The 13,665-nt window shown below is 38.6% G+C and overlaps 1 protein-coding gene across 1 annotated transcript in view; it reads right to left on the bottom strand.

The window, feature by feature from the left end:
- Positions 1–279: 279 nt before the first annotated feature.
- Positions 280–13,665, bottom strand: part of LOC149078828 (uncharacterized) — a 32,794-nt gene continuing 19,408 nt past the window's right edge. The window contains exons 2-10 of the mRNA XM_089240976.1: positions 11,618–11,752; positions 9,304–9,470; positions 7,068–7,225; positions 6,740–6,817; positions 6,430–6,588; positions 6,139–6,219; positions 4,806–4,957; positions 4,077–4,328; positions 280–2,091 (exon numbers count right to left, since the gene is read on the bottom strand). Coding sequence (XP_089097102.1) covers positions 414–2,091; positions 4,077–4,328; positions 4,806–4,957; positions 6,139–6,219; positions 6,430–6,588; positions 6,740–6,817; positions 7,068–7,225; positions 9,304–9,470; positions 11,618–11,752 — 2,860 coding nt within the window. The 3' untranslated portion in view covers positions 280–413. The remainder of the gene's footprint in view (positions 2,092–4,076; positions 4,329–4,805; positions 4,958–6,138; positions 6,220–6,429; positions 6,589–6,739; positions 6,818–7,067; positions 7,226–9,303; positions 9,471–11,617; positions 11,753–13,665) is intronic.

Here is a 13,665-nt window from a genome sequence, read left to right as displayed (position 1 = left end):
CAAAATGTTCATTAAATAAGGGGAAAAATCAAACGCACTTATGTCTAATGATTTTTGGGAATGAAGAACATTTTCCTCTTGATGAGAGGCGAATGACGAAGTAACGCTATCCTTCCGTAAATTGTTCGAATGTCTGTTGCAGTATATACATGACGTATTGACTGCATCAATAAGTCCATATGAAATCCTTAGGAAACGATATGAATGTTGGGGGAATGGGTAATTAGGAACGTCGTCGTATTCGTAAAATCTTATCGGTCCTCATAAAGCGACCATAATGAGGCAAACACAAAGTTTATTGGCCATATAAATACTTGGCCCGTTATGATTCGATTTAGTGGGAAACTTTCTGCCGAGCAGCCTGAATGTTTTGGACTCACAATTCACTTCATAGGAAATTTCGATCAATTATGTCACTTCTGAGAATTAGTGTCTTTTCTCGTGATATTGCTGCCTGAAGGGCTGTGGTCTAACGACGATCTAAACGACTGGTCGGTCCTATCAGGTGCACGACTACGGTCCGACGAAGCTGTTTCGCCCTGAGTAGACGGACCACTGCCAGCTGGCACCGACACCCGCTGCTGAGCGGTATCGTAAGTTACAGCCGTTGCCTCTGCTAGTTGGACGCGCTGCTGTCGGGGAACAGGAGGAGGCTTCGAGGTCATTTTTGGGAATGAAGGTGCCGTCCTCGAGGAAGGAATGACGCGTACTGGAGATGTGAGACCCGATCCTCCGAGTGGAGGCGAGGACGACGAAACGGAAGGCATTTTGACCGTCATCGCAGTCTGTTGTCCTCTCCTGGGTTTTTCTGGCAAAGATTGTTCGGGAAGTTTCGGCTTGACCGGAGAAGCAGTTCTGATGCGGATTTTCGGCTTTTGCCCAGCTGGCAAGGAATGGGTTCTCAGTGGACCGATAACAGTCTTTGTTTGTTGGGTTTGCTTCGGTGCTTGTGTGGAATGTGTCTTGGGCGCGGGTATCTGACTAGTTTTCGTCTTCTGACTCGCAGTAGATGGTTGAACAAGGACGCCCGTAGCTCGTGAGCCCTCTTTTGTACATGGTCCGGAGGGGTCTTTTGGCGGCGGTCTCGCGGGCGTCACTCTCGGAAGGGAACCCCGTTTCGGAACCGCGGGAGGAACTTGGAAGGAATCGGTGCTGTGATCGCTTGTACTGGAAAGTCCGGAGCTCGTCGCCAAGTCCAAGTGCTCCGGTGTGATGTGCCCTGATCTCGTTACCAAAATCTGAGGTAGCGTATTCCGTCTAGAGTCGTCGATTACTTGTTCGCTTTCTTTTTCGCTGAGCGTATCACTGGATCTCTGTGTTGGCGGAGGTGACTTTCTTTTCTTTTTCTTCGCTTTTCTCGTTTTACTCTTCCTGTGAATTGTCACTTTGCCCAAAGTCGGGACCAATGCTATCTGCGCTATTGACAGACTCGCTTCCTGTATGTTAGGCAAACTCGCACTCTTATGCAGTTCAGGAAGCAAGATGTCGTCCATGTCCCTTGGTCCAAGTACGTTGTGCGAACCACCCAACTTTTTCGCAGCGCTCTTGACAGACAGCGCCGTCCTACCTTTCGTCAAGTCTTCCGGAGAAACTGCCTGGAGAGCTTGATACGGATGTACGCCCATCTGTTTTTCTATTTCAGTGAGTTCTGGATTCGATAAGGTGATGTCGACTTCTAGTTCGTCGTCGGGCAGCACCGTCAAAAGCGACGTCTCGTCGTCCTCGGAAGAGTTTTCTTCGTCTTTGGTGTCTTTGCTAAAAGTCACGCCTTTCAACTTGATGAAAGGTAACGTCAAAGCGCTGGACAGCTTCCGCTTCTTGAACATACTCTTTAGTTTCTCTCGTGGAAACTTGGGCGGGATTTTCGGGCTGACGTCCTTTCGCACGCACATGAGAGACGATGACTTCTCTTGCTGAGGTGGTGTGAAAGTCATTCCTGGAATCTGGAGGCTGTCGGATCGAGACACGGTCGTTGGATGACAGCCTTTCGATGTCTTCGGTGTCTTTGGATCTACGACCACTTCTTGAAGAACAATTTCATCATTCTCAGCTTCAGACAGATCCACGTGGAGTGCGGACTCTTGGCTTCGCCTGTAGGTATAGACACAAAACAGTTTTTAAAAACAATTTTTTTGTACACATAAGTAAATGCAATGACCGAAGTAAAAATAAAATTACGTAATAATTCTAATGATATTTATATACTGTATATTTCTTGGCTATCAAAGTATGTGCTGATCAATTCATGTCTCTCGGAATCAGAGGCGTACGCAAGTGGTACTCAGTGGGCCCGTGCCCCCCCCCCCACCTCAAGTCGACCAAAAATTATAGAAAAAAAATATTTCGGTGAAAAGGTTGAAATATCGAAAGAAAAATACCCTTCATATGCAATATTAACTAATTTCTGTTAATTCAAATACTTTTTTGAAGGTTGGTAGCTCAAAATTTCTCGGGAATTAAATTTTTGTGCCCCCCTCAAAAAGGTCGATGCTGCGTACGCCCCTGCTGGGAATGGATGAATGCCACTTATGTAATGATATGAGAAGAATTTAACATTGGAAAAAAATTATTGTACATTATCTGGAAATTCAAGCAAAATGCAAACCTTACAGAAAGTATTCACACATGTGGCGTAAAACCCTGAATATACAACAATATCGTGGATCTACTTTGTGTTATTATGCGAGATTATCGCCGATGCCAAAGGGGAACGCGAGTTTATAAAGTCAAACCTAGAACATGGGATATTTCATTAATCATCTCTGAGACTAGGTGATCCTCAATAATCTGCGCGGCTTTGTTCTTCATCAATACAGAATTCGCTTCTCGGATTCAACCTAAACTGCGAATTTCCGACTCCACGTCATCCTCCGATTCTCTTCCTAAAAGAAGAGAGAAAGAAACACGTGTCAAAGTCTAGGTAAAATCTTCTAATAAAAGTACCACTGCGCACCTTTATCTCAAACCGAACCGGGGAAAGTAGTAAATGACACGTCAATAGATCATTCGATAACGTAATCAAAGTATCCTCACTTATCGATATTTAATATGGTTGAATTGGAATCTATACAAGTTACAGTCGACGCTCGGTGTAACGACCCCACGTTACAGCGACTATTCCGTTACAACAATCGGTAGAATAAGTCCCAAAGGATTTCATATAACGACAATCCTATATATTTTCGTTTTTATATAACGGACACTCGATATGACTAATTTGTCGACGGTACGGGGGGGGGGGGGAGGTCGTTATAACGAGCGTCAACTGTATTTTGAATTTCATATCATTCTTTATTTCAAGGTGGCATGCATTCAATTGGTGAATCAATATTGCGGGTGCGAGATACTTCTGCGTATGATATCTTGACTAACGGTGGAGGTGCTCCATACAAGGTTTAATTGGTTTGGGAATTCCCGTTGCTTCCCATACATAGATGCTAAAGGTAACAGCACAAGTTTCGTAACCAAACGAAATGTGGGGGAAAGACAAAAAATTCCAAGTTCTATTGTGGAAAATATAGAACTTTACGAAGCGAAAAATTAATGCATGTCTTTGATTAGACTCAATTCTGTGCCTCTATGATCTCGCAGCCAGATGTACATTATATTTGCTTAAGTTTTCATTACTTAAGAAAATAATCCTATCACTATTTTTGATTTAAAAACCAGTTTTTTTCGTCAAAACACCCATAAAGATTCTTGATATACCTTTGTATCGAGGCCCTGCAACCAAATTTACCTGGTAATAAGTCAAGGTTTTTCAATGCAGGCACACCGCTTTGAGTACACTTCCTAGCAAGCGCTGGAATTACCCTGTGGATCGGTAGTGGTTACAGTTGCAGTTCAGAGTTCCGTTTGAAGGAGATATATTTTCAAGTTACACAGTGAGAAGAATTTCTCTTCTCAGAAGAGTTGGGGTGTGAGGCTAAAAATGTTTGAGAACTTCTGATCTAAATCGATCGTATTCTTCTCAGCTATCGATATCTATGAAGCTAATCATGTAAAGCAGTTTGATATTAATTTTTTAAAAAAAACTTCTTTTTTTTTTAATGGAAGTAGAAGGGGCAGAATCTTACCCCAAGGTACCTGTAGAATTCTTTCTTTCGTAGTTGAGATTGAGGAGCGATCCTTTCCACTCGGAATCCAACGAGGCCGTGTCCAAGTTGCCGAAACTCCCCGATGGACTTGCTCGGCTTGTGCTCTTGCCGTGGAATAGCGTGTAAACAGACCCCCTTCTCGGACCCATACTCTCACTCATCGTCTCACCATCGTCATCTGATTCTTCTAGCAATTCTGGTAAGACCATGCTTTGTTGCTCCATCGGCACTCTGCGGGGAAAAAACAGTTTATAAAGCATAGGTACAGCATAATCACAATGATTTAAAAGAAAAAAAAATTTTTTTGCAACATTAAATTGCAGGCTGGCAGCACACCAATAATTCGTATTCTTCAGAGAGACGGACGTGTATCCATTCGAGATCGACTTTAATCCTTTTGTTCCTGTTTAATTATTCTCCACGTGTACGTAAAATAAGCATTGTGCAATAAAAATTATTAAAATCCTCACAGCTTGCCTTAATCATTGCATTATTGCATATTGCTTACTGCATTATAATCGAAATGAATTGGTAGAATGTATTTTGGTGCTGCTAATAGCACTTGCGTCGGAGCCAGGAGTGAAATATTTAGCAATCGCGGTGTCAAAGCATCCCTAGAATCGATTCATAACCCTAAATCATTTGAATATCAATTGGATTTCCTCGGACAAAAAATATTAATAGCTTTAAAGCTCGAGCATTACATACTGCATGTAAGCCACAGATCCCCTGTAAGTCTTCTTCTTATATGTGCGAGATGCTTCTGTGTATGGTATCTTGACGTCCAGCTCATTATAATAAGTATCCTTGACTAACGGCGGAGGTGCTCCATTCAAAGTGTCCACACCAAGGTACGACACCTGTCAAGACAGAGAAAGAGTAAAAGGGAGGACCAGAATGACTTTTCAACGTTATTGAAGGTATAGCGCTATACCTTCAATAACGTTAAAAAGTCATTAAGTCAAGAATAAGCGCTGATTTAAATATCAAGCATTGACTAAAATGGGCATCACCAGAGTACCTCAAGTTTATAATATCAAATAGACAATTTAATAATCGTATATTAATATGTCACTTTACTAAAATCAGGAAACTTCATGACATTTCAATAGAGTATAATATATCAGGAGTATAAACGCGAATGATTTCAGCAGTATCAAATGTGAAGTTAAGCACAGCTATATACAACTGCATCTTTTTTTCTCACTATTGCCGAATGCGAGGTCGCCACTTGGGGGGGGGGAGGGGGGGGGGAAATAGGTGGGTCTGATTCCCGGGCGCCGTATCGGGGGAGGGGGGAGCTAATTTCACACTTTTACCCCTCCTTCAACATTACCAGTGGGCACCAAAATTTGTGCTTGTCCCCGGCTGACTAAGTATCTAGTTGTGACCCTAGTTAAATGATAGATAGCCAGATCGTTGCTCGCAAATCTTATTACGAGTTGTCAAACACTTTCGTGCTATAGTACAACAATTTTGTGCTAGTGTCTACTATTTCTCCACCGGGGTTCCTCGAAGAATGTAATTACAGTAAAATATGTCATGACAATTAATATGAACAAAAAGTGGTCTTTGAGTACATATTAATTGTACTCAAAATTTCATTTAAAAAAAACAGACATTTTCATTAAAAAAGTCGGAACGGCTGAAAATACGGTCACCCTAATACTGAGCACATAAATATGGGCTCGATTGACATCACGTAGTCAGTCTGTGGCTCCTGAAGATGCTCGGCACAGGACCAAATGAAACATTGAGTAAAAACTCCAATTCACGACAACCTTACAGCCAGTGCCGTCTTAACGCATGGACCCACCCGGGCCTCAAGAGAAGAAGGGGGCCTCACAAAAATGAGATTTGGTTGAAATTTTCTAGAATTTACCTGGTAGGGCCTAAAAAAAACCACTTGCCCCGGGAGTCCATGATACTCTCAAGTCGGCCCAGCTTACAGCCCGAAAAACTGTTAGTTTATATGACTGATAGCCGCCAAAGCCCTTATAAGCTATAATAGTCTATACTGCTTTTTCCCATTTAGACTCACCTTCATATGTCGATCAATAATCCAATTCAGTTCAAAGTCTTCATCGTCATCACCGAATGGATTTATCAATTGTTCGGCCACCTGTGAGGAAAAAAAAAATTGAGATTAAAATTGGTACTAGCTTTTCAAATGCTGCAGAATCTCGAGGATACGAAATAATCGGTTAAGGGTCAACTCATATTACAGAGACTCGGGAAATAGTAAAATACAAGAACAACTTTCTAAAATATAAAAATGATTGTTTAAATTGCTAAAGAGAAACGTTTGTCTACAGTATCTATAGAAATTTACTTTCAGAAGACCCATGTAGAACATTAGTTGCAGTATAGTGAAAATAGGGACGAAATAATCGTATCGATGTCCTCTGAGCTCTTCATTCTCCTCAGTCTTCACATTTTGCCGACCAAACATACAGGCCACGAAAAATGCGTACGTCGCCATCGTCACCACCTATCCACGAGAACAAAGGTGAATCATTATTTGATGTGTAAAATACGGACAAGTAGTTAATAATATTTTACACGCACAATATCTACCAGATAACTCTCATAAACATGACAGGTAATCAAGTGGGTCAAACTGCAAAAAAATCTGAAATTACCTGCGTGTAAACCAATGGAATGCTTATCCAGTCGTATCCCCACAAAAGACCACATTTCGATCTGAACTCATTGAGTTCCTGAGAGAAATAGAAATTTCACTTTTCCTAATGTGTACTGAAGATAGATAAATTTACATGCTCGTGGGTAAATAATGATTACCCGCCAACACGTTCACAAAGTTTTGTAAGGTTTCAAATATTAGCATTTGTTTACGGCTTAAAACAAAAAAAATGTTTCATTATTAGACGCAAAAATCTGTTCAAAAACATTCACTGTAATTTTGATTCTATGTGAAAAGAATGTAAGAAATAATAAAGACGTACTCACTTCCATGATGAGTTTGAGGCCATTCGAATCAGTGATCCTGCATTCCTGCCTGGCTTCCCTCAGGACATTTATAAACCAAGTACAGGGAATCCAAAACGTATTGAACTCAGTCGAAGGAACTGATTGGAACATTTCGAGCTCCGTTTTAGTCATAAAACCTGAAGAAGTAGAGCGAAAATTCAACCTTAAAGAATATTTATGTTATTTTTGGTTTTAGAAGAATTTTCATTCCATCTCGACCATCACTGTAGTGATTTCAAACGGCACAGTTACTTTTCAGTGTTAACACCAAGTAGTATAAGAACTTTTTTATGCATGTCATGACAAATTCTTTCACGCAAATTTATGGCGTTCTACGATTTTTAGTTGAAAAATCTCGTTTAGTTTTCACTCCGGATGGAAAAAAAACCCTTCATGAATCGGCTACTAGGGGATCTGAAACCAGTCTCATCGTGTAGCTCATGATTTATTTATTGGGACTATATCTTTCTCTTATGGCTCTATCTATATTAGTTCGAGAGTTATGGACTCATCATCATTTTTATGTGTTATGACTAGAGCCCGTAAGTTTAGGCACTAAAAATGGTTGAAATAGGCAGGCAAAAAGGCACTAAAAATGCCTAAAAAATGGGCTCTAAAAAATACATTTATAATTTTTTGAAGGAAGAAAAAAAAACTAAAATTAACTAAAAACAAAATGTGTATTAAGGGTCCAAAAACTAGCTGAAAAATCGGTTGCACTTAATCCGTTTATTGTTCCAATTATAGTTTATAATAACTGTTATATTATTATCCAAGTTAAATTGATTTCAAGTCCAAAATAAAATGTTACCAGACCCTCAGGATTAGGCCAATTCCAGGGCCACCGTTACCAGACGCGGAGTCGATAGAGAAAATGATATGTGGGGCGCCCTCGAGTTGCGAATAATTCTCGGTTATTTGTCGTATTATCTGGAATAATCATTATCATTTCTAAAGGTGAAACATGGCTATCTGGTTCTATTTTTATATAATATTATAATATTAACTAATATAATAACTTATATAATATTATAATATTATTATATAATATATTATACTTAATTTTTTTTATATAACCACGTATGCGGGACTCCTTCATGCGCGGGGCCCTATGTGGCCGTATCTGCCCCCTGAGGGCGACTCTTGCCAATTTAATCCAATACTAAATATGTATGTTTAATAAATAGCCATAGTTGTTTGCAGTGCGCTTATGGTGCAAAAAATAAAATCAAAACATCATAGGCAACAGAGCCCTTGTCGGCTTCTACCCCGCCTGGGGTGAGTCATAACGACAATTCAAGACGTTTTGGGACAATCATCGGTCCGCTATACACATACAACGCCGTCCAATGCCTGAGCGAGACATACTATGTGAAACCGTCAGGGAAACAAAAATTTGTAATTTTCCTCTGCTTTTCTAGTAGGGTTGTGTTCATCTGAAACAAAATCATTCACATCTAACACCATCTGGTCAAAGCAAAGTTAATGCATGCCAGCGCTAATCTTGCGTCTAAATGGGGCTGGGGGGGGGGGGTCAGGCTTTCTGAAGATAACTAATACTGAGTGTCGAAAATTTTAAAAGCAGAAATTCTTTTGAAGTTCCCAATGCCCAAAATATCAGAGATTCAGAGATTACGTTTCAGATTTACAGATTAGATTACGTTTCAGATTTACAGATTAGATTACGTTTCAGATTTACAGATTAGATTAAGTTTCAGATTTACAGATTAGATTAAGTTTTACAGATTATGCATCTGAAATTCACCAATAAACTATGCTAAAATAGGCATTTATGACACGAAAATTTCAAAAAAGGCATTTTTACCAAAAAGGTTTGAAAATAGGCAAAAAAAGGCATTTATGGCATTTTGCCTGAACTTCCGGGCTTTAGTTATGACTTTGCAACCTCAGAATCATTTTGGGATGCCTGAGAGCAAAAATATTTCGGATAAATGAATACAGTGAATTTCACATAAATCATCATAACTTTTGAATTTTAGAGACTGAACCGATGAAAGTTGTATAACGGTATATCAAATAGACCAGGGTCTGTTTGATGAGCTTGATAAGAACGCCCCCTATCGGTAACTTTGGAAACTTTTTGACGTCATTTCAGAAACTAAATGACATAGAATAAAAATGTTTTCAGGAAGTTGTGGAATGATACACACCGTTTAGTTTGAAACAGGTGAGAAAATGATAAAAATCTACAAACCAGCTTCAACGAGATGGTCTTTTGTTGGGAAACGTCTTTTGACGGCCATGCTGATAGAGCGGAGTACGAGCACCAGCGACAAATTTAAGTACCTCATCAGAGTTCGTCGTACAACACGGCTTGCTTCATCAAATCCTGGGATGTACATTGCTACGATGTTCATTAACCTGTTCGGGAGAACGAAAACTAGAAATATAACGAAAAAGTAAGAAATAATAACGAAACACATTTGTGTTCGCGGAAATACAGAAATACTTGTAGTAAATTTTTAATGAACGAATTGGTATTGAGAAATTGTAATAAACTGGTTTTTTGTTGATGTAACACCATAAAGCAGTGTTTCATGAAGTGAGTGATATCCCCTCCACCTCTCGCTGCAATGGCATTAGAATGTATCGGTAGGGTGGTAGAAGTTACAAGTCCAACATAAGATCTCTGTTTTGTTTTCTTAACCCTTTGACCGGCAGCATAGCAGAAATCAATAAACCCTTTTTAAAATGCCGTATCTTTCTTTTATGGAGTAAACTTTCTTCCGATTTTTAGCTGGAGCAAAGTAAAGAATTTATAAAAATGTATTCCATTGAGAAATCAGCTTCACACAAAATATCTAGGTTTGTCATTGCTAAGATGGGAGGTTTTTAAGAAAGCGAGCGTCAATGCCTGTGAGAGGGCTAATAGGAAAGGAGCTCTCTGAGGTTTTTTTTTACTTAGAAGAGAAGGAGGTGATAGGAGACATAAGTTATGACTATTCTGAGTATTTGAGGCACTATTTTCAATAACTACAACTACTTAACCGTACATGTAACTCGTTCACATTCTTCTGTGGAAATTCTAAAGAATCGGTACATACAGGAACGTGTTGTGTGTGTGTGTATATATGCCTAGCCCTAACGTATTTATGATGTTGTCAGAGTTCTGCTTGTTTCGTGTTCTTGCTGGTGCTGTCACTCCTGGTCTTGTTGGTCTGTACTCCACGTTTCGAAGCATTTTTAATAACTGATAAATTACGTTTAATGATGTATTTTGTTCAATTTTTGAAACCCTCAAATAACATTTTGGAGGGGGGGGGGGGAAGTCATGCTGATAGTTTTTTTCTGGATTCTTGAAAAATTTTAATGGAAAGGAACATTGCGTGTGATAAAATAACTTTAATATGATGACTTTTGAAAATGAAAAACAGAAAATAGTTCTCAATTTTGTTTTACTGAGCATCTGAAAATGGCAAATTGAAGCAGCAACACACACAGACCAGTTCAGAAAAGGCAGTTGAGTGAAGGATACGCTGTGAACACCACACGAGGAAGCATTTATTACTATTACTAGTGAGCAATTTGGGCATATTGCCATCTCCAAAAAGATTCCTTACTGTCTTTTCGGTGCATCTCATCCCTGCGCCTGCCAATGTCCTATTGTTTCTTGTAACTTCCTGCGTTACGACTTGGAACCTGGGGGGAATAATTGCCTGCTCGAAAGGTGAACGATGAAACTGTCTCGGTGTCTGCTCCCCGTCAGGATACACCAGTAAAAAAGTAAGAGCATAAGTTGGGAGAAAGGCTGTTTAAGGCTGATGGCAAAGAAATGAGAGACTGAGCGTCAAGAAGGATTGTGTGTAAATTAAAACTGAACGGATCATTTTGGCGTTTTTAATTTTTTCTTCTTCTGAACAAACAAGGGTGCGGTAGCAGAAGGTCGATAGGATGCTAGCCTAAAAGGATGTTTAGAGCTGTCACGAGTTCGATACCCAATTCATCCCTGTCAAAAACTTAGAAAACATTCCTGCCGAGGAGGTACAACAGAAACGGTGACAACACTACGTGACCGCAGAAAATGATCGCTACAGCAGGGAGAATCTCACACCAAGGAGTTAGTGACGTACCAACCTGTCAGTGAGAACAAATAAAAAGACTACTAAATTGTTAATAAATTGTAGGTCTGGGTCTAATTAGCTCTCGTTGCAGAAAATGACCGTGATGCGAAAAAAAAAAGTGATCAAATGATCAATGAACAAACAAGTCTAACTCTATTTTGTCGAACACTTAAGCAGTATGTCAATACATGAATTTTTATTTGGTGTAATTGTGTAGATTCTAAAAACACTCAGGATTTCGATTTTTGGTGTGTTGGCAGATTGGCTTGGATTTGATCTCAAGGTTCATGCAGTTATTTCCAGGTACTATGTTAGGTTTCCGTATTACTAGTGGTTGTTGTTACCGAGTTGCAGTAAAAAACGTATTACACAATTAAACATCAGATTGATCAATTATCAGTGTAGGCTGAATCGAATTCTTCAAAATATTCGTTTCTATCGACTTACTTGTCTGGCCAGGGAATGGCGATGAACTGACTCCACCACCTGGCGGCTATGAAAGAAACGTAGAACCCCAGCATGAATGATAATGGTATGAGGTCCATGAATGTTGAGCAAAAATATACTATTTTCTCAAAAATCCTAAAAAAAAAGTTAATAATAACAATAAATAAAATGAAAATATACGAATCAAATTAAAAATTTGCAAAATATATGCGGTAATTTCAATGCAAAACAATATCTGTAGCATCATTATTCCCTTTGCTAGATGTCGACCAATTATTACATAAATGAAGGATGTATACAGAAAAAGTTCAAAAACATATTAAAACGTAGTTCAATCATTACTTCATCTACTGAGCATTCAAGTGAACGATGCATATAATTTGGATAATCAACTTTGAAGACTCGGCAATCATTTCTCTCTTATCGTATCCACTTTTATATAAAAGAGCTTTAATTCCATTATATATTGATGCAAGTACAGTATTATTCAAAATCGTGTCCGGAAAATTCACCGACAACAATTCACCGCCACGAAAATTTATCGACGGAAAATTCACCGCCAGGAAAATGCACCGACAACAGTTTGACACTAAGCTACCGAATCCGTGAGCGAGCGAAATACGTATTTTACTATAATATGTAATACTTACATTATACTTATATAGAAGTAATACTCTTACGTAATACTTACATTATACTTATATAAAAGTAATACTCTTACGTAATACTTACATTATACTTATATAAAAGTAATACTCTTACGTAATACTTACATTATACTTATATAAAAGTAATACTCTTACGTAATACTTACATTATACTTATATAAAAGTAATACTCTTACGTAATACTTACATATAAAAAAAGTAATACTTATATAAAAGTAAGTACTTACTTTTCTCATGTACAAACTTTACTTTACCAACCTTATCGTCACAGAGGAAATTTACTAAAATTTTACCTACGAAGAGGTGGCTTTGTCGGGATCAATTATTGTGGAAGCTAACCGTGCAATTATGAAAATGTCTTTCATGAATGTGTTTAGATGTTGCTTTCTATCTTCTAAAGATGAAAGTGATAATGAATGAATATTCTCATGAGTAAAATTCTAATTATTCGCTGTGGAGAGATTTTTTTTTCACAGGTTCGTATTTGCGCCTTAAAGTTGCGAAACTACTGATATACAAACTGCATATTTTAAAATAAGAACCTTGACGATTAAGTCAATTTTATGCATGTTGTATTTATATGTGGTGTGGTAACATTATTTGGTAATTCATACGTGCAATGGACATACTATATCAGAAACTGATTGAAGCTATCACTCCGTTAAAAGACTTATTTTGTCGGTAAATTTATAGCGTACTTATTTATACGCGCCAGTGAATGTATGTTCCCAGGAATTATAACGAGGAAGAGAGAAGATAGAGAATATGTACTATTCTATTTCTGTCAACGGCTCAACGGAAGACTCAGTAGAAACATGTAGGTAAAAAAGAAGTTTCAAATGCTGGTGCCGTTATCGTTACTCTAACCCAAAAGAAATACAAAGAAACGACATTCAGAACAGCTTCGAAATGTCGAGACAAAGGCTGCGTCTTCTCTTTTAAACATTAAAGACATCAGTATCATACCTTTTGAGAAGTTACTGTCATGTCTCATCTTTTTTGAAACTGAACGCTGATGGCATTTCCGTAACACAATTCTTATATCTAACTAAAGTCTTTTAGTATATGTACATTCACACCGTAAGTAATTATTGGTTCTGGTACGCTTCCTAAACAAGTGTAGGTACGACATGAATCACGATACGATTTTGAAACTGATTGTGTGTGCTATATAAAAATCTAAAATTTTAGACCGATCTACGCATATTTTTGCATATATAGTAAGAAGGAGCCGACTCGAACGATAGGCTACTTTAGAAGTTCGCCAGAGCTGGGCAAATGCCCAAAATGTGGGGGAAAAAAAGTGTCGGTCAACAATGGTTCGTGGGCCTGAGTAATGACTTTTGGAATGCTTACTTTGGCTACCGTAATTCTCAAACA

The sequence above is a fragment of the Pholcus phalangioides genome, unplaced genomic scaffold (assembly GCF_987345545.1).
Source record: "Pholcus phalangioides strain wild (caught in Gottingen) unplaced genomic scaffold, Ppha-v1.0 ptg000013l_1, whole genome shotgun sequence".
NCBI classification, from domain to species: Eukaryota; Metazoa; Arthropoda; class Arachnida; order Araneae; family Pholcidae; genus Pholcus; species Pholcus phalangioides.
The sequence above is the reverse complement of the archived record's forward strand: the minus strand, read 5'-3'. Positions and strand labels throughout refer to the sequence as shown.